At 56.2% G+C, this 20,484-nt stretch overlaps 1 protein-coding gene across 1 annotated transcript in view; it reads right to left on the minus strand.

Annotated features, from left to right (window-relative positions):
* Window positions 1-5,934: 5,934 nt before the first annotated feature.
* The window catches only part of GNB1L (G protein subunit beta 1 like), a 31,925-nt gene continuing 17,375 nt past the window's right edge, over window positions 5,935-20,484 (minus strand). The window contains 1 exon segment of the mRNA XM_023763191.1: window positions 5,935-14,606. Coding sequence (XP_023618959.1) covers window positions 14,355-14,606 — 252 coding nt within the window. The 3' untranslated portion in view covers window positions 5,935-14,354.

Below are 20,484 nucleotides of genomic sequence, written 5' to 3' on the forward strand. Positions count from 1 at the left end.
CTGGTTCTCCAGCCCGGGCGCCACCGCGGCCCCCCCCCCCCCCCAGCCCGGAGGGGCACGGGCCGCGCCGCCCGTGCCCAAGCGCCCGGTCAGCGCGGAAGGAAGTGATATTTATTGTTCTCCGCGAGACCGCGTCGCCCCCGGCCCGGCCAGCAACTGCCGTGTAGACGACCCGGGAGCCCTGTCTGCAGGCGGTGTAGATACGTGTAGATATTTGTAGATACTGTAGATATCGCGCCTTCAGCGACTTGATAAACGGTTTCGCCTCTTTTGGAAGCTGCCTGCGTGTCCATTTATTTGAGAACAGCTAGGTCTCGCGGGGGATCTCAGGGACAGCGAATCCGCTGGACTCAGGGACTTGAGGGTCTGCCCAGCTCTAGTCCCCGAAGGCCGCAGGTCGGGCCTTGGGCGGAGCCGGGGGTCCCTGCAGTGCCCTTCGAGCCCCTTTCTGGAGCCCCTTCCCGGCCACGCCTCTCTCCGTCCTCTCCCCGCCCCCTCGGCGTCAGGCGGGGTCGGGTTGGCTCTTACTGCCCCCTCCCAGCGTTCCCCCGACCCTGCCCTCGCGCCCCTTTCCCGCTTGGACCCGGCAGCTTCACCCCCAGGCTGTGGGTACCAGGGCTCCGCCCAGCCCCAGGTGTGCATCCGGCCTTTTTGCTTAAACTCCTCGCCCGGGCAGTTGTCCCTCTTCTAGGACTTGGATCCACGCCCAGGTCCTGTTGTCAGGACCGGTGCCGGTTCTGTGTGCTTTTCCAGGGGAGCTGGGAATGACGGTCATGACAGAGCACTGTCACTGGGGATTGGCAAGGGAGAAGCCTGCCTCTGATGAAGGAAAGAAAAAACAGGCAGTTCTGCTCTCCTTGCATTTCCCCTGGCTGGCCCGGCCCGGCCTGCGTTTCCCCTGTTTATTGACTCTATTCACTGCGAGTGTCCCCACGGAGTGACCTGGACAGGGGGCACAATGACAGTGGTCATGAGTCATCTTGAAACCTGTCTGTGAAGCATTTTTCCCAGGCCAGGTGGTGAGGGACCTCTCCCCGTTAACTCAACACCAGGGATGGGGCCAGGGGAACCCTTTGATCCCTCCCTTCCTGCGTCCAGGCAGGAAAAGCTGACAGCCAGTCAATGTCAAGGCTGCTCACTTGGACACAAAGTGAACGGGAAATGCAAGTGGTTGGGGTTTCGTCCTAGTGTTTGTGACCATCGCTGCCACGGGCAGTGGCAGCCTGATCCCATCTCTCTGAGGGCATGGCCAGGCATTTCCTCATGTCTGCCCTGGACTGGATGCTTTCTGCCCAGATGTGTTTGCCCGGGGGGCGGGGGGGAGGGTGAAGTGACCGAGGGTTTAGAAATTGGATTGCAGAACTGGTGCCATGAAGTGGTCTAGGAAGTGACCAAAGCTGCTGAAGGGTGAGCTCTGGAGCCAGAGCCCCCGCCCCCCAAAGCCTCCAAGGGTGTGAAGACTCTTGTAGCCTCTGCTCAAGTGGCCAGCAGGCTCTGTGGACACCGCTTCAGGGATGCACTCCTAAGGAAAGCCCTGGACACCACCCTATGGACACCTGTCCAACCCTGCTCCCCAGTGCAGAGGTCCCTCTGAGGGCAGCCTGTTTGGAATTTGCACCAGAAATGCACCCACACCCTTCCTTGTCCTGGGAGGCCTGCAGGAGTGATGGGCTGTGGTTGGCCCTGCAGACCCAGTGTCCCCTGCGGGTGCTGGGCACCCCTCCAGGGCCCACTGTGAGGCCATGGGGTGAGGAGGGGGGACAGAGGGGGAGAACCTCAGTTGGAGAGATCTCCGTTTTGCTTTTTTTCAAAGCTAAAGTGGAACGAATGATGGTGCCTGGTGTTTGCAGACGGGAGGACGCAGCAGCACACATCTTCGACGTGCAGCTTCCCTCCTTGTGCATGTGACCCCCTCCCACATCATAACCACTCAACAGGGAGAGCCACACTGCTGTCCAACACGGTGGCCACTAGCCATAGGGGCCACTTACATTTTAATGAAGGAAAATAGGATAAAATTAAACATTGGGTTCCTCACGGGCTACATTCCGAGTGCTGGACACTACAAATGAGGGCTTGCCCTGCACTGAAGAAAACCCCCCCGAGGGCATGGTTTTCTCTCCTCTACCCCATGGGTGAGTCTGCCCAACTAAGAACTGTGCCCCGCCAGCACAGCCAGGTTCGGTGAGCCTGAGAGGGGGCGATGAAGGATTTAGAAAAGACAGACAAGAGAAGAAAGCTGGGGCTAGGTGGGATGTTGCCCTCTCTGATGGAGAGACAGCGCCACAGCCTGCAAGCCGAGTCTTTATTTTATAGCCAGATTCCACCAGGCAAAGTAAGGGCGTGATCAAGATGTTTACAATGTTCTCCCGGGTTTCGAATCTACTCAATTACACGCACCTGATCAAGCTTTGTTTACTTGCTGCACCTCCTGCCGCCCATATCACTCAGCCACGTGGGACCACAGGTTCGGACCATAAGGTCAAGCTTACGACCATAGCCTTTGGCTCTAATTGTGCTGGGACTTGCACGTGGCTTTGCCACGAGAGGATCGTGCCCTCTCATTAGTCCCAGGCTTGAACCTGTCCAAACGCTGTAGCCGCTCTCCACAAAGAACTTTTCATGAATAGGGTGTCTGGGCTGGCTGCTCCTGCTTCACGGTGTGTCGCCAGGCTGTCCCATGCTGCTGCTCACTTGGCAGTTCTCAGTGCTGACCAGCGTCCCGTCTCCTGTGAAGGGCACCTGGTTGTTTGAGGAGGATGCGTCAATGTTCGGCGCTGAGGGCGGGGCTGGCTCCTCCGGGCAGCCTGTGTGCAGGCCATGCATCACCTCGCCAGGTTACTGTGCTGTCACCCCGCCTTGCATCCTGGGATGGGGGTGGTGAACGAAGGGCTAATTTGGGTTACCCAGCTTCTCCCAATTTTCCAAAGGCACCAGGGCATCTCTCGGTCATTCATTCCTGAGAGGAGTGCTTGGTGACCGCCCCCAGCTGCAGGTTCGGTCTGGCCGCTGCGGTGGGGTGGACCTAACTGGGCCTCTGCCCCTGGACAGTCCTTGACTTCCTGTGAAGCGTGTGTCACAGCAGCTTCCTTTCTGTGACCATCGTCTCCTCGCTTCCATTCCCCTCACTTTGGATTCCTCTGCAAGCACACCTGGCCTGCCCTTTCTGTGACCCACTGTGCTGTGCAGGGCTTGGGGTCCTGTCCAACCTGCCCCCTCAGGGGCTCACCCCGAAGCTGTTGGATGCCTCCACACCACCTTCCTCCGGGTCCCCCACTCGGCCCAGAGGCCCCTGGCCTGTCTCCATGTGTCCAGCTGCCAGGACTTGGGAGGACAGGAGTTTGGACTAGAAAGGACCTCTGAGATCTTTGGGTCCAGGGACCCCAGACTCCTGGCCACTTGAAGCCCTTCAAGAAAACTAGACACCCCACGTGTAAAATAAGGGGGGGAGAGGTAGGCCTGTCCATACCCCTTCACTCTTGTGGGTCCCACATGAGGGACTAGGGAACCCAACACCCTGGGGTGTGGAGGGATGGCCCCCCAGTAGCCCAGCTCCTGTTCTTGGAGGAGGAAGACCAGCCGGGAGCCACTGCCTTCGGATGTGACTTAACCACTCCCGCTCCAGGAGGGCTTGGGAAACTCCGCCTGCTGGCGAGGACATCCCGACACAAACGCCTGGAGTTTTTGGGGGGACTCACCAAGTTCCAGGTGCCCTGGGGCTCATAGCCGCTGCCTCCTCGCACCTGAGTCTCACAAAAGCCAAGATGTGGGCGCTCTATGGCCCTACAGGACGCAGGGCCTTGCCCACACTCTCCTGGGTGGTTTGAAGAGGCTCTGGGCCAGCACCCTCCCTTGTACTGACATTAAGTAAAGCTGGTGACGCCCACACCTTTGTAGGAACAAAGAGAAGGCAGCGTGCCGGGCACCGTATGGCACTGCAGACGGGGCACAGGTCTCTTGGAGGGGCTGGGAAGCATTTGGGGTGCAGAGGCCATGAACTGACATTTGGCCACGGGATGAGGGGAGCCGGAAGCCTGGAGTTGCAGAGGGGTGGGTGGGGGGGCTAGTGGTTGTCGGGCTCCAGTCTCCACCCCGGGGAGCTCCAGCCCCCCTTCCCTCTGGCTGGGGAAGCCCACAGAGTGTGTGGGACCCATATGACTGTGGCTGGATGAACGTGAGGCCCTGATCGCCAGGTGTGCTGCAGATCAAAGCGCCCGCGCACCGGAGAATTCCGGGGCCACAGCTGTTGAGGGCAGAGCCAGCAGGGCCGTGTGCAGGCAGACGGAGGGGAGGTGGGGGCGAGGGGCTTCTTCTAGGACCAAAGGGATGATTCCAGGGGTGGCAGGAGTGCGGCCCAACCAGGACCTGGGTGTGAGGGAGAGCACGCACGCTGGTTCTGTGGCTCAGGGCCTCGGTTTCCCCCTGAATGCGGTGGTGCTGACCCACCCTGTGCAGGGGAGCCGGCATCTGATGCGTCTGCCCATCCTGACCCCCTGGCCGCCCTCACCCCTCGAAGCCACCTCTGTGTCCAGCCAGGGAGCAGGAAGGGAACACGGCCCTGCGGCCCGGGGTGGCACCCAGCCCTGACAGGGGAGGAGGGGATGGCCTCCTGGTCTACCTCACACGTTTTCTGTATTTTTAAAAAAATGCCCAGCCGTGCCTTTGATTCGGTTCCCTTTCCTGCTTGTCGCACTGCTTCAAACCAGATGGCTCACGAGCTGGGGCTCCGGAGCCGCGGCGTCTGTTTAACTGCCGCCAGGTCTGCGTGTGGGAGACGGCAGGACCTGGGGTATTTTGTTAAAAGCAGCGCTCGTGGGGGAGAAGCTTAGGTTTTAATCGCAGTAATTAAATTATCTTCTAAATTATAAAGAGGGCTGGCATTGCCACGTCCTTTATCTATCAGTGTTCAATTGCACCAAGTAAGCACTTAATCCCTCCTTCCAGCGGCTGCCACCCGCTCCCCCCGACCCCCACCCCCGGCCTCCCACCCTTCCCCCCAGCATCTCTGAAGTGGGGACACGTCTCTATCGGAGGGGCTCACCGTGTAACCGGAGGCCTTTTCCTGGGGCCCGAGCAGGAGTGTGCGGTGCCCCTTACAGTGGAGGGGGCCAGATGTGGTCGTCCCCTCGGTCACGCATTTATGAGCGCCTGCTGAGCCCGGGAGCCCAGGCGACGTGGGTGCTGGCGTCTCACCCTGGGAGACCTCGCAAATCAGTTCTCGGGTCCTCAGGCCCCAGGCCCCGAACTTCACCCCACCTTGGCCCTGCCCTCCAGGCTGGATTCACACACACCGTCCTCCGTCTCCTCCTCGCCGTCTCCTCCTCGGTGTCGCCTTAGCCTCAAGTCCTATCTCGATTTGTTTCCCACCTCCACACACACCTTTATCCCAGAAGGTGTTCTCTAGATTCTTCCCCAGGACGACCGCATCACCGTGAAGGTGGGGATGGCACCAGGGACAGGGAGGCTGCCGGGCTGCACATGACCACAGCTTGGACCCTCCCCATCGGGTAGTATATCTCCTGAGGGCATGGCGGGCTCTTCATTGCGGGGCTACCCTCCCCTCCCCTCCCCTCCCCTCCTTCGAGGTCTCGGGCACAGACGTGGAACCTGGAAAATAAACCCGCAACCTGGCCATGTGTCTGACAGGAAGCGAACCAGCAGCCTTTCGGTGCACAGATGACACTCGGCCAACTGAGCCACACCGGCCAGGGCGCCAGGACCGACGTTTTAACACTTCGGGCCCCGGCTGTTTAATGTAGAAGCCGGGTGCTGGCTACACGGGATAGTTGTTTCCCCCTTCACTTTGGTCTGTGGTTGAAGTTTCAAAAAAAAAAAGAAAGAAAGAAAGAAAGAAGCCAAGTATTCAATGAATTCTCAAGATTAACAAATTGTATGTTGTGTAATAAATAATTCTCTGTATAGTCCCACTCCAACTCAGTTGATAAATCAAAATTTATGGCTATAACAAAGTAAAATTACCCCAACGTTTAAACATTGGTTGCAGATTTATCAAAAACACTTCTAAATATTTAACAAAAACGACAAGCCTAACATATCACTTCTAAAAATGTCTGAACATCTTAGGAAAGACACACACACACAGTCTGAGAAGCGGTTCTCAAAGGGGAACACGGACACCCACTCTTTCTTAGGTGTGTTCTCAGCACCCACAGGGCTCGACCTGCCAACCAGGTCGTTGGAAACTCAGCTCTGGGCCAGGCACCTCAGGAGGGCCTGGTGCTGCCCGTGAGTGAGGCTGGCCCGTCCGGCTTCAGGTTAAGCCTCTCTTTATAACAAAACTTTCCTACAGATGGAGGAACTCTTCACTACAGCCCCGTCTTCCATATTTATTTTCAGTTCCTGACCCTTGGCTTCTCTCCCTGAGATGAGGGATTCGCTAAGTTTCCTGTAGGTGCGAAGTCCTGACCCGATGTCCTGTTATTTGGAGATAAGACCCTGGTGTGTTAGATGAGCAACCTTCCCAGTGAGCATTTTATCACAGCCAGCAGGGCTGAGTGGGGCCTGCGTGTATGTGGCCCGAGGGAGGGGGTGGCTGGACACTCCCACCTGCTAATGGCAGGAGGACCGGGTGCACGGTCGCTGCCCCGGCCCGTTCCCCAAGCTCTGGAGTCTCAGATGTCTGTGCTCACTCATTCTTGATTGAGGGGCTCCCATCGACGTACTCCCCGTGCCCCGCCCTCTCGGGGCCCCACAGTCCAGGGAGCCCCTCCAGATTGCTGACCCATGGGCTCTACGTGCACAGAGGCTAAGTTTGGGCTGGTTACTGACGCAGCAATGGATAAACTACAACAGGATGAGAGCAAACGACTAGATTACCTACCATGCCACATCTTCAAAAAGCAAGGCGGGTGAGATGGGTACAGGGGCTCAATTGTAAGGCGACAGATGGAAACTAGACTTTCGTGGTGGGCATGATGGAGTACATTCAGATGTCGATCATAATGGCGCACACCTGAAAGTTATATAATCCTATAAATCAATGTTACCTCAATAAAAAAATAAATTTAAAAAATAAATTAAACAATAAAAATGTAAGCATCTTGTCTCAGTCTGCTCAGGCTGCTCTAACAAAATACCAGGCTGGTGGCTTATGAACAACAGAAATTCACTTCTCACGGTTCTGGAGGCTGGGAGTCCCAGTTCAAGGCTGATTCCGTGTTGGGTGAGGGCCTGCTTCCTGGCTCATAGATGGCCGTCTTCTCTCCGTGTCCTCAGATGGTGGAAGGAGTAAGGAATCGCTCTGGAATCCCTGTTATAGGGGCACTAATCCATTCATGAGGGCTCCACCCTCATGACCCAAGCTTCTCCCAATGGCCCCACCTCTTACTACCATTTCCTGGGGGGGGGGGAGGGGGCAGTCAGGTTTCCTATGGATTTGGGGGAACACAAACATTCAGACCATAGCAGCCTCCAGGCACATTGGGCCTTATCACAATACCTTCCTTCCTGGTATGCTTTTTGGTAACTTCTTCTTTGAGCGTCAATGAGAATTCTTGGATTCTGAGAGTCTCGCCTGTCGGAACCGACGACGGTGACTGTCATCTTGATGCCTCATGCGTCCCAGGCCTGTGCGGGAGGCCCCTTGACCCTCAGTGCTGCTTCTGGCACCTCTGAACACATCCTGGCTTTGTGGCAGCAGCGATTCCCCACCTCTGCCCGTGCCCCGGAAGCAGCTGCCCTTTAAGGCAGGGGCCAACACGCTTTCCTGCGAAGGGCCAGGCAGTGAGTACTTCTGGCTCTGTGGGTCCGAGGTCCCACACGCCATGGAGCAAGTATGACGGCTGACATGCAGGGCGTACTTCCCTGACCTGCCCCGAGGGTCTCTGAGCCCCAGCTGGGTGCAAGCCGTGAGCGCTTACGACATTTCTTCAGTTGAGCACACCGTGTGGGCGTGCCCGCCGCCTACGGCATGTGGTGGTATCTCCCACGCAGATGCTTTTCCGCGTGGACTCCCAAGCAGGTTTTGGAACTTCCTTTGGCGGGCGTCTGTCTGGGTGGGTCAGGTGTGTGTCTGCCCCGTTCAGCTGCAGTTGCCTCGCCCTCTGCATTTGCTCAGCTCCATCCGGCCAGGTGCTTCCTTCCTCCCGGGCTCCTAATGGGCCTCCTGGACACGCTGGCGTGAGGGCTGTGCGGCTGCTCTCTGGGCTGGGGAGGCAGAGTCTAGGCCGGGCTGAGCTGGCCCCGACACATATGAAAACCAGAGCACAGGCGGAGCTGAGCAGGAGAGGGGGTGCAGGCTGCATGTGGGGCTGCAGGAGGGGAGGCGGCCTGTCTGCACCGGCGCACAGGTGCACGGCAAGCTCAGAGTCAAGGTCTCTCCCGTGCCAGCTTGTCTTTAACACCAGGCTTTCCCATGAAGTTATAGCTAGTTGAGTATCAAGCGTTTCTAAAGAACCCCCTGAAGGAATGTTTTTCTTTGTGCAAACAGTCCTTTTGTGCGGAGGGTGTTCTGTGGCTTCTTGGCAGAGACACAGGTGGGAAACACCTGATTGAACATCACTCACTCAGGAGTGTAAAGACACGCACCGCACGTCAGCACAAAGCCAGGCTGCCGAGCCAGCGCAGCGAGGGATCCCGGGCTGCTGCACCCCGCAGGCCCTTCCCGGGGTCATCCTCAGCACCCAGCTCCCCGGGTCACCCACCACCACACACAGGCTGGCCTGCATGTCTCCAGAGCACACGGCTTTCTGACATGATCCCATCTGTGAAACGCGGGAAGCGCAGGAAAAGGTGGTGAATGCTGAAGGCCTCGGGCGGTGTCCCTGGTCACAGCCTGCTCCGCCGTCAGCCTCCTGCTTGTCTGAGAAGAACCCAACCGGCTGTGGGATGCGTGAGTGCTGTGCACCTGCTGGGGAGGATGACTGTGGGACCCCCTCACAGGGCGGCCACGAGGCGGAAGAGGGTGGGCAGCAGGTTCCTCTGATGCACTCTCTCACCAGGCTGGCCACTCACCTGCCTGTGCTGGCCAGGACCTCCGGGCCTTCTCATCTCCCTACACAGCTGCCTGCCATCCAGAGGAGGTGGGCTGGACAGGTACCCGCTGCAGCCCTGGTGGTCCTGTGACCAGAAGGGCCCCTTGCCCTGACTTCGTGGTAGGACACTGGATCCCATACGGGCCATGAAAGGTCACTCCTATGGCATGAAGCGGCTGGGCAGCCTCCAGGAGCCAAGGCCTCCGTCCTACAACACAGGGCTCTGGATTCTGCCGATGACCATGAGGGCTAAAGAGGTGCCTACCCCGCTGACGCCTGACTGCAGCCTGTAAGGCCCTGAGCAGAGACCCGGCCACACTGTGCCCACACTGCAGTAAGGACAGAACAGGACAGCAGGACACGCTGACCAGAGCTGGAACCGCACAGGAGAGGCATCTATCGCTATCTCCAAATGCAAGTTTTCTCTGGTTATGAGCAGCCTCACACGACCTAAAAGGATGTTAATGAAGAATACTGGAAGGCAGGTGAACAAACTCTGCATCTCTCAGCTGATGGGTTGGTTGGACTGGAAAACGTCTTGCTGAGGGTGCAAGGGCACCCAAGGACATGCGATGAGCGATGCCTGTCCAACGTGTCCCCTCGTGCTTGTCCTGGGAAACTTGGGCCTCTGCGCAGCCGTTTTCTTCACTTGGTACCTTTGGGCAGCCTTCTTCCAGGTCCTGCCAGCTCACAGGAAGTGGCTGACCTCGGGGAAAATAGCATCGATGTCTGTGGCACAGAATCGTCACGGTTAGCCGCTGCGGACGATGTAAAATTAAAAGGACTCCCGAATGGAACAGGGCTTAAATTTAAGTCCCAAAGAAGGTTGCTCAGTTAACAGCTAACGTAGCCAGAAAAGGCACTTGGGAACCAGGGAGAAAATCATGGGGCTGGTTTTGCAAAGCCCCCGAGATGCCGCAGGCAGACGTGGCTGGGTGTGCTGGACCCAGGGAGGGTCCTGCTGGAAACGCCTGACACAAAGGCACGTGGGCGCTGCGGGGCCAGAGGGGGCTGGATGCCACTGCCCGCCGGCCCTCCGCCCCGCCCCAGCCACCCCTGGGGTCAGGCAGACGCCGCCTGTGAGCAAATGCACCGGCGCTGCCAGCCTCCAGGCGTGTGACCAGGAGTGGGCTTCCCACACGGCCTGGGGTGGAGGCCGGAGGGCCCAGAGGCGCCTCAGGTAACCCCTCCTGGGCAGACACCCTGAAGAGCCTGGGGAGATGGGGCTGGTAGCTTTCTGGCCCTCGATGGCCTCCTCGGACTGCCCACTGCTGCACCTTCCACCCTGATCCACGGGGCCCAGCCGGTGCCTCTCTATGGCTGGCGGGACTCCATGGTATGGACAGGCCTCAGTCTGCATCTCCATTCATGTGCGCAGTTTCTAGTTTTGAAAGCTGCTATGAACATTCATGTAAAGGAAAAAAAGAAGCCATCCCAGACGTAGAGGCCCAAAGTCAACACTGAAGGGACTGACTGAGAGCCCGGGGCCTCCCGCAAGGAGCCACCTGGCGCTGCGCAGGCTCCTCCTGCAGAGCACCTGCCTGTCCCACGGGAGACGCAGGGACAGCCTGTGCCCCCTCTGCAGCGCACCCTGGACGGTCAGGGAAACTGGCCAAAGCCCTTCCACTGGGGCCACACAGCTGCGGGCAGATGGCAGGGCCCCTGCACCCCTGGCCCCGGAGCTCAGCTGGCTCCCGGCACCAGGTCAGGTTTGAGGAAAGCCTCGGGCCTGGGGACTCGACCAGGATAATCTGAAGCTTTGCAGACGTGAAGCATCCTCCCGCTGCTGGGTGTCTGGAACAAGGCCCGTGCCTCATGGCGTGGGAGATTCGTGGCGACTTGCTGATGCCCCAGGTCCTGTTGATGCAGAGGCCGTGCTGCGCAAAGACGCGGGTCCCATCGGGGGTGCAGAGGAGGAACCCCGAGGACCACCCGGAGGGCCCCGCTGCTGCGGACACCCATGTTTCTAGTAAGTTGGTGTCACTGCTGTTCTAGGCAGCTCAGCTGAGTAAACAAACTTCTCAGCCATCCATTAAGCCTCGGAGGCTGAGGAACCTGCTCCCTTATCCACCCAGGCCCGGCACAGGCCCCGCTCTGCACGGCCGAGGCCACATCAGGCAGTTAGCTCGCGGGGGCCGTCACAGCCTGGCTCGGTCCCCATACCCTGAGCTTGGCCACAAGATGTCCCCGGGACACTGCTCACCAGCTGCCGGGGATGCTCTGTGCCTCTGCTTATGTCTTCAGCACGAAGGCAAGGGCCAGGTACGGACATGGGGTCTGCGTCACCAACACCCACTCTTCACCACCTCTGGGCGTGGGGTGCTGGCAGTCGACACGCACCGCTCCCCCAGCACTGTCTGTGGAAGCACCGCACGCGGACCTGCAGTCCGTCCCTTGTCCGTGACACACCCCCATGGTACCTCTGTGATCCTGACAAAGGACAGCGTCGAGATTCTTGAGGAGCTGGCGACATGGACTTCAACCGGGGCCGGGGCACAGTCCCTCCGCCGGGACCAGTTTCACAGCCTCCGGAGTGCCCAGCCCAGTGCCCGGCGCCTTGGAGTCCAAGCTGAGGCGGGACGGCCACAGGGGTGCCCAGCACAGCAGTGGGTTCGAGCAGGGCTGTGGAGGGACGCAGGATACTGACGAGGTGCCCCTCCCTTGTGGCGGTATCTCCCCAGCACCCTAGGAGGGATGTTGCCGCTTGCCCTTTGCCTGTGTTCACGGCTTTGCTTCCGCGAGGCCAGGGGGGTTTGGAGCCCCGACTGACAGTTCTGTGCTATTTGGCAGTAGCCCATGGCGGCCAGCGCCTCTGGAAATGGCGTGGAAGCTTTGCTGGAGGTCAGGGAGGTGTACGAGACTCGCGAGCCCGGCCGTGGGCAGGACCAGCAGAGGTTCATGCTGAAATGAACCCACAACCTGGCTCCCTGCTGCCTTCGGCCGTGTGGCCGGCGGTGCCTCCAGAGATGAGACAAATTGACAGAAGTTCCGAGGTGGCTCACAGACTCCGGCTGCTGCCCCAGCGCGTGGCCTCCTGCGGGAGCCGTGGCCAGGCTGCGGCTTGGTGAGGTCACCCTCGATCTCTGACCTGGCAGCTCCCTGGAGGAGCCCCGAGAGCACAGCTCACCCAGCAGCTTCCCTCACGTCTCATGAGGCTCACGTTGCAGCCCAAACAGCTACTCCTCACTGACATTCCTGCTGTGGAAATCCCTCTGGAAGTGTCCCCAACATCCCAGTAGCCTGGCTACAGGACACTCGGGCCTATGTGGTCCCTCCCTAAGGTGCCAGAGGTCTCCCAACAGGGCCAGCGTGGGAGGCCAGTCCCTGCACTGGGAGATCCATAGCTCAGGACCAGGGCTGCCTCCCCGGGACGGTGCTCAGCTCCTGGGCGGTGGCCAGAGGCCCTGGGGGAGGCTGGGCGGAGATGGCAGTACCTACTGTCGGCAGTGCAGGGGGGTCTTTCCTCAAGGGGCCTGGGTCTGTGATCGAGGGGCCCGGCCTCTGTTTTGGTAGCCCAGGTCCGATGTCGTTTCCTAGAAACAACCCTTCTGCTCACATGGACCAAGTCGGACTTTAGCAGGCTGACCCTCCATTCACTTCCAGGGACCACGATCACCAGCCCGTGCCTGTGCCCCTGTGCGTCAGATTGCTGACTGGGGCTGCGCCCCCACCAGGCACCATGACAGCCAGGCCCACCCTGCCTTTAGCACCTGAGTGTCACCAACAGCCCTGCCACCCCAGGAAACCCCTGCATTTAGAGATCCCTGCTCTGTGGCAGCAGCTCCCACTGTAGTTTCTGACCCGTGGAGAAGGGCATGCAGTTCTTCAAGGGGGCCAGGCCCTCACTGATGTGGTCCCCACGGTCGCGGGACAGGCGCGCCCTCTGGACCCTCCAGCAGTGGGTGAGTTGGCAAGTCGCCTAAACACCCTCATCTCCCTAAGCCCTCAGATCCCCCCTCTGCGTCCCCCAGGGCGGTCTGGCCTTTCAGTCCTACTTATGTGCCTGCCTGTGGTCCATGTTTCAAATGACCCACGAGACCTCAGGCCTTTCTGATTCCCGGCGCTGCGGCATCGAGCGCAGATCCTGTCAGTGGACCTGTTCAGTGGACTCGCCTGATGCATCTCATATTCCTGCCACCTGGGCCCCACACATGTGCTCCAGATCTCCGCCTGCAGAGCTGGGAGGACCGCGCAGCTCTCTGGAGCAGAGCCACCTCCTCACGGGTCACACTTGGCTCCTCACCCTTGGGGCCTGCGTCTGGTTATAAGCAAAGTGGGGCAGGGCTGAGGATGCTGAGTGTCCCACAAGGCCCCTGCCTATGGGAGGCCAATCTAGGTGTTTCAGGTAAAGGAGGGCTGACCTCCTCAGGGAGGGCCCAGAGGGGGCTCTTCTGGCAAAGAAGCCGGCAGAACAAAGGGGTCTGAGACCGCCGGCTTCCCCGGGATCTGCCGTAGCTCCTACCCCCTTTGAAGGATCCTACTTCTTCCTTATCATTGATTCAGCTTTAAGAGAAGACTCCCTGACGTGGGGCCCGGCCACATATGTGAGGAGGCTCTGGGTGCAATGCCTGATGGGGCTGCTAACTCCCAGCTGCCCTGGGTGTGTGGTGCAGGCTGTGACTGTGCCTGGGCTGCCGGGGGCCTGGCCTGTTACATATGCTCCTGTGCTTCCCGCCCCAAAACCGCCCCGGACATGGCCGGAGCCACCCTTCGTCTCACTCTCTTTGGGCGGCCCTTCCTCCCACTAATCCTGCGTTGGCCTGCCCCAGTGGGCTCTCTCTGCCCAGTTGCCTTCGCCGCCCGCTCAGCGCCCTCTTTCTGCCTGGCCTCCTTAGTCACTTCCTTCTACTGCCCTGGCCTCGGACTGTGCGTCAGAGCTCCCGGCTGTCCTTGGGGTGAGGCGCCCCGTGGAGTCGGCAGGTCCTGGGGACCACACTCAGTGTCCCCTGCTGGATACAGGCTGACCAGCCAGCCAGGTGGAGGGTCTTCGCTATGACCCTGAGGGGGAAGGGGGGTTGCCTTGGAGAATTCGTACCTCGAGCCTGCAGGTTTGCAACTTTAAGTTTACTGTAAAGCACCCCCAGGGCCTCTTACCCAGGTGACGCGTGCCCAGGTGTCGGCCCAGTTACCCTGTAAACTGCGGAGTCACGGCTGCACAGATGCCCTATTTCACAGGAGGAAACAAGCCGCGTGCAAAAAGCGAGGACTCCACGGACCAAGCTCTTCTCGAGACCGGAGGAGGCGAAGCGGTGACCTGCTGTCCACAGGGGCCCTGAGCATGGCTTCCACGTGCCTGGGTCAGGCCTAAGTGTGGGCGCCACCTCTCTGTCCTCCGTGTGCCCAGAACAGGGAGCGGGCAAGTCACGAGCGTGGGTAGAGCGACCAGATGCTGATGCGATGGTCCCTGGACCCCGCGGCCAGCAGGCCATCTGCGGCGAAGGCCACGCAGTGGACCACAGCGCTGTGGAAGGCCAGCACGGCCAGTGGCTTCAGCGTCCGCCAGTGAAACACGCGAACCCGATGGTCCCAGCCCGCAGTGGCCAGGATCTTTCGGTCAGGCCGGATCTTGACGTCAGAGATCCCAGGATTGGTGAGTTCATGCTTCCCTCGCACCTACAGGATCGAGAGAGGCAGAGAGTCATTAGGGGGCTTCTGGGACCCGTCACAGAGGCTCCCATCTCTAACATCCCGCCCACCCCGGAAATGTGGGCTGCTACGCAAACTCACCCCTTCCTCCTGGGAGCGGCCGGCCGAGGGAAGCGGCCCGACGAGGGAAGCGGCCCGACCCCTGCCCTTAGCCAACCCTGGGGTTATGATGGAGGACTTCAGACCTTCCCTCAGAGAGTCCTGATGCACAAGCCCCTGCACGAGGTCTGCTGGGAATTGGGGGCTCTGATCCCCCCCATCAGGCCCTTAGGAAAAAGGCCCTTAGGAAAAAGCTCAGTGGGCGGGATCGTGGCGTCCAGGTGTGCGGCAACATTTCCAGCTCGACGGCAACACGAAGCCGGCATTCCTCCCTCCGGAGAAACCTCACACCCGCCCAGAGCACCCGGAGTACAGCCAACGCAAAGCCCATCTTCAGCAAAACTGAGATGAAGTGAGACCTCAAAAGGCGAGAGGGGTTGAAGGCCGCCAAGAGTGGGAACGAGCAGCATGTGGGCGAGACGAGCGGAGGACATGACCACAGGCTGCCGGGCACGGCTAAGGCCGCGGGAAAGCCTTCGTCCCCAGCCTGGGTCCCAGGAGAAAGCGATGCTGGCACAAAACAAGGAGCTGCACAGGCACATCCATTGGTGTGGAGCAACCATCAGGGCTGGCATCTCTGGCGCTGACACCCCCATACTCCTCAGTGCCAGGTGATGACCCCTCAGTGCCAGGTGCCTCCTGCTACCAGAGCTGCCTGTGGTCACGCGGCTCTCGGTTACACAGGACTGTGCCTTGCTCCGCAGGGCACCTGGCACCTCTGTCCCCCCAACACTAAATGACAGAGGCACTTGGCTGTCATTGTGACAACCCCAACTGGCCACCTCCTTCCACCGCTCCTGTGTTTGGCCTAGCTCTGTGCATCACGAGATCACGCTGCCCAGAACTCACCTGGCCACCCCTCACCAGCACCCCCTGTTCTCCTGAGTCACCTCCCAATGGGGCCACAGTGCCCTAGATGAGAATCACTCATTTCTACAAAGATAACACAAGGGAAATGAAGGAAAGAAATGGCAACATTTCTTGGAAGCCAATGGCAAATGTCAGCAAACATTTCAGCCTTAAATTCACAAACAAAACTTCATGAAGCAATTACCTCTATAAAACAACAACCCAAAGCAGCACAAGAGAGGAGGAACACACAGGCAGAGCACAGGACGAGGGGGAAGGAAAACGCAGAGACACGAGGGGGAATCAGAAACAGCAGACGGAGACTCGGAGCCTCGTAACAAGACAGTGAAGGCGGGAATGGTACAAAGTGAGCAAAATGAAAGGGAACAAAGAGAACAGTCAGTGTTAAGATATGTCCGGTCAAATCATTGGACATAATAGCTAAAAAGTCCCTTTGGTAGTCAGGCAAACAGAGCAAGTCGGTTTATGAGGGTAAGGTTGAGGCTGTCCTCAGAATGCTCCAGGCCACATCCGTGCCAGCAGACGGCAGAGTGATGCCTGCAGAGGCTGTGGAGGAGGCAGGGCCCCAAGAATTTTATATCCAGCCAAACTGCCGCTCAAGTATAAAAACAATAGACAAGCATTTTTGAACATGTAAGAACTCAAAGTTATAGGCTCCCATAAGCTCTTCCTGAAGGACTAGGAGATTAACCCGTCTCCTAAGAGAACTGGAGAACTGCAGCAAATGGCCTGGCAGAGAACACGGCATCGACTTACCTGTAGGATTAGGTCTAAAACAATATGGGGATTATGGCTATAGAACCGGTTATGTAACTAACAGAAACATGGGAGGGTAGCAAGAGCAATGGGATGCGAAGTTACCGATTTGCCCATCTTTTGTCATTTGGGGAAAAGATACAAAGTAAACCTCCTATTTGAGAGATTATCGACACTCTGTCAATAATGACGAAACGTTTTTTCCTCTGCCCCACCACCCCAGACTTTAGGTACCTTTGTTTCCTAGCATTTTCCCTTGTATTTCTCCACCAAGGATTAAACAGCAGATTTATGATTGGAATCCAAAGTTAATCCAAATCTGTGCTACGTATGAGAGAGATGCCAACAGAATGATTGGCAAAGATATACTAGGAGACTGCAGACAAGAGAAAGAGGGGTCCAATCTTATGAAGAAAGGCTGAATTCAGAGCCAAAAGCATTGTGTCAGACTATATACCATACTTAACAATGGTAAAGGGTACAAGTCATAATAAAGAGCTATGAATATCCATCAACAAATAAACATCTTATCGTTCGTGAAGCAAGAATAATCGGAAAGTGGCTGTGATGGAGTAACTGGTACCAGGCCAGTCCTCTTGCTGTAAACAACCATCAAACTGGACAAAATATACTACACAACTATGAACAGGTACCGGACAACAGGAGGCAAGGGCAGCTGATGAGATAAATCTCCCAAATGCCCCAGCAGCTCTCTGCCCAGGGAACGTCCCAGCCACGGGTCCAGGTGGAGCCCAGCAGCTATGTGAAGTGGAAAGGCAGGAGTCAGGGTGTGGAGCAGCTGAAATCTGGGGCATGGCAGCGGCATAGAGGGGGCTGGTGGAGGGGCTGAGGGGCTGAGGCCGTGTGTGGTCCCATGACTTCTGTGGGAGGCTGCATGCTCAGGGCACCACACCAGGTTCACCAGACAGTGGCTGCTACAGGGTTAAACATTACAGATACAAGAGACCAACAGCGATCTCAGGCCCAGCCGGGACCCGAGTGCAAAGACAGCCTGACAATCTAATACTCACTGAGATGCCACATGGCCTGGCTTCAAGAATGAGGATTACACCTTCGGGCAGGGCCCACTCCAGGCTTACTGTGACGAAGCGGGAAACCAGGCCCTACGAGTTGGGAAGTTGGTCCCACCACATGAGAGGAACCTGGGAATGACCCTGGGCTTCCCACAGACCTGCCCTAACAGAGCACAAAACCAAACCCACACAAGTTCAAGGTGAACAGCCAGTGACTGAACTGCCTGCGAGAACAAAAGTGAACACTCTTCAAAGCAAAAGAATAGAATTCAGAGTCTCTATCCCATATTATTTACAATGTCCAGCAAACAAACAAAAAATTATTAGACACGCAAAGAAGCAGAAATATATGATGAGCCATAGTCAAGGGGGAAAAAAGCAGTTAATAGAAACCCAGAATGGCACAGATGTTGAACATATCAGACAGAGATTTTAAAGCAACTATTTAAATATGTTTTTAAAGAAAACATGAAAGGAAATGCACTAAATAATTACAAAAAAAAAAAACTGCCTTGGTGAGTGAACAGATAGGAACTATTACCAGAGAAATGAAAGTTTAAAAAAACAACAACCCAGAATAGCCAACACAGTATTAAAGGAGAAAATAAAGTTGGAAAACTGATGCTACCTGACTCTCAGGGCTCGGCAGCACCAGCCTCTGACCGGACGCACATTTCAGATGAGTCTGTCACTGCACCAAGTCTTCCACCTCAAGGGCAGGGTCAGGACAGAATGGAGAAGTGCCCCCTTGCTCATCAGGTTTGTTTAAAGAGAGCCTCCAGTCCTAGCTGGTTTTGCTCAGTGGACAGAGCGTCGGCCTGCTGACTGAGGGGTCCCGGGTTTGATTCTGGTCAAGGGCACATGCCTGGGTTGTGGGCTCGATCCCCAAGAGTGCAGGAGGCAGCCAATTGATGATTCTTTCTCATCATTGATGTTTCTCTCTCTCTCTCTCCCTCTCCCTTCCTTTCTGAAATCAATAAAAATGTATTTAAGAAATTAAAAATAAATAAATAAATGCAGAGCGCCTCTGCTGTCTCCGTTGTGAAAGATGGGGGTTAGGGCTGGGAATGGCACAGGGGGGTAAAATGTGCCTGGGGTAATAGGGTAGCTTATTTAGAGAGCAAATATTCACCAGGACCCAACCATGTTTTCAAATGATCATAAATTATTTTATCAGTGCATTTGCAAAGGTTTATAAAAACATCCATAATATATTTTTTTCCTTAGATTCTAGAGTTACCAGTGTGACAGCTAATGCAATAATGATTTGTTTCAAATGTCAGTGTTTAAGCTGCATAAAGCTGATTTTATTCATTTTTCTGGTTGGCTGCATTCTCGTTAATGAAATTAACACACCCATCACATTTGTCCCCAGGGGACAAGGATCTGATTGATTTTTCTATTAAAATCAGTTGCAGACAACCACATTTGGATGGCCCTAAATGGGGTTCACCCAGGAGCCAAGGGGCTCTCTGGGCTTCCGGGCGCAGTTCATTAGCACCAGGGCTGGGTGAGGCGCCAGCATTCAAGAGATTATGACATCTGAAACCTACAATGTTAAAAAATGAAATTTTTGTAATAATATATTTTTATTTCCTGTGATTTTTAAGAAATAACAACTGATTTTTTTAAAAAATTTTTTTTATTGCTTTCAGAGAGGAAGGGGGAGGAGAGAGATAGAAACATAAATGATGAGAGAGAATCATGGATCGGCCGCCTCCTGCACACCCCCTGCTGGGGATCGAGTCCTCAACCTGGGCATGTGCCCTTGACTAGAGTTGAACCCTGGACCCCTCAGTCCGCAGGCCGACGTTCTATCCACTGAGCCAAACCGGCTAGGGCACAACCGATGTTTTAACGCAAAACCAGTAACATTGTAAGGGGGGGTTTACAGTGAGTGTGAAAGTAAAATATACAACAGCACGGCAGAAAGCACGGGAGGGTGGGCACTGCAATCCTGCTCGTGCAGGGCTGACACATGACAGGCAGGGTGGCAACACCAAGCAGACAAGGGCTGCACAGTGAGGAAGCCGGAGAGGAAACGAAATGGAATACTAAAAAACAAATATTTGATTAATACACAAGAAGCGGGAAAGGAGTAAAAGCGGGTCAAAAACAGAGGTGGCAGGTGGAAAACATACCAAGATGGTAGACTGACTGCCAGACACATCACTAATGATAATAAGTGCAAACATACTAAACGCTTCAATTAAAAGACGAAGATTGTCACAAAGGGTCCAAAAGCAAGACTACAAAAGATGCTTTTAAATACAAAGAGATCAAGACAGGTTAAAAGTAAGAGGGTGTTGGCGAAGGCCTTGGGTTGGGGGTGGAGGCGGGCTAGAAGAGGTCAAAGGGGGGGGAGGGGGAACATATGTAATACTTTCAGCAATAAAGATTTTTTTTTTAAATGTAAGAGATATATCGTGCAAAGAGGAAACAGAAGAAAGCTCATGCCACAGTTCTAGAATCAAACAAAGCCGACTTCAGGACAAAGGCTGTTACAAGAGACACGGAGGACATTTCATAAAATGACCATCCAGCAGCGCAGTAACCATCTGAAATGCTTACAGTCCTAACGACAGAGCTTTAAAATTCATGAAGCAAACCTGACAGAACTGAAGGGAGAGACAGGCGCGTGCACAACCTCACCCAGACACGGTGAGCCCTCACTCGGGACCTGGTAGAAAACTAGACAAAAAGATGGGTAAGGACCCCGAAGACCTGAACAGCACTACCGAGCACCCCGACCTCCGTCGGGCTGACAGAACACTCCGCCCAACAACTGCAGAACACATGCGCTTTCACCAAGATACACCATGTGCTGGGCCAAAACACAAGCCTCAATAAATATCTGCATCCTGACATTGCACAGGGCACCTTCACTGACAGCAGAATTAACCGAGATTAAAGATAGCCACAAATTCAACAAATATTTGGAAATTAAATAATATACTTCTAAGGAACCACTGGATCAAAGCAGAAATCACAAGGGAAAATAGAAAGAATTTTCAACTGAATATAAAAATGAAGACACAATAAATCAAAATGCGTGGGACAGACCCGCAAAGGCTGGTGACTGGACT

The sequence above is a fragment of the Myotis lucifugus genome, unplaced genomic scaffold (assembly GCF_000147115.1).
Source record: "Myotis lucifugus unplaced genomic scaffold, Myoluc2.0 scaffold_276, whole genome shotgun sequence".
In the NCBI taxonomy this organism is placed as follows: domain Eukaryota; kingdom Metazoa; phylum Chordata; class Mammalia; order Chiroptera; family Vespertilionidae; genus Myotis; species Myotis lucifugus.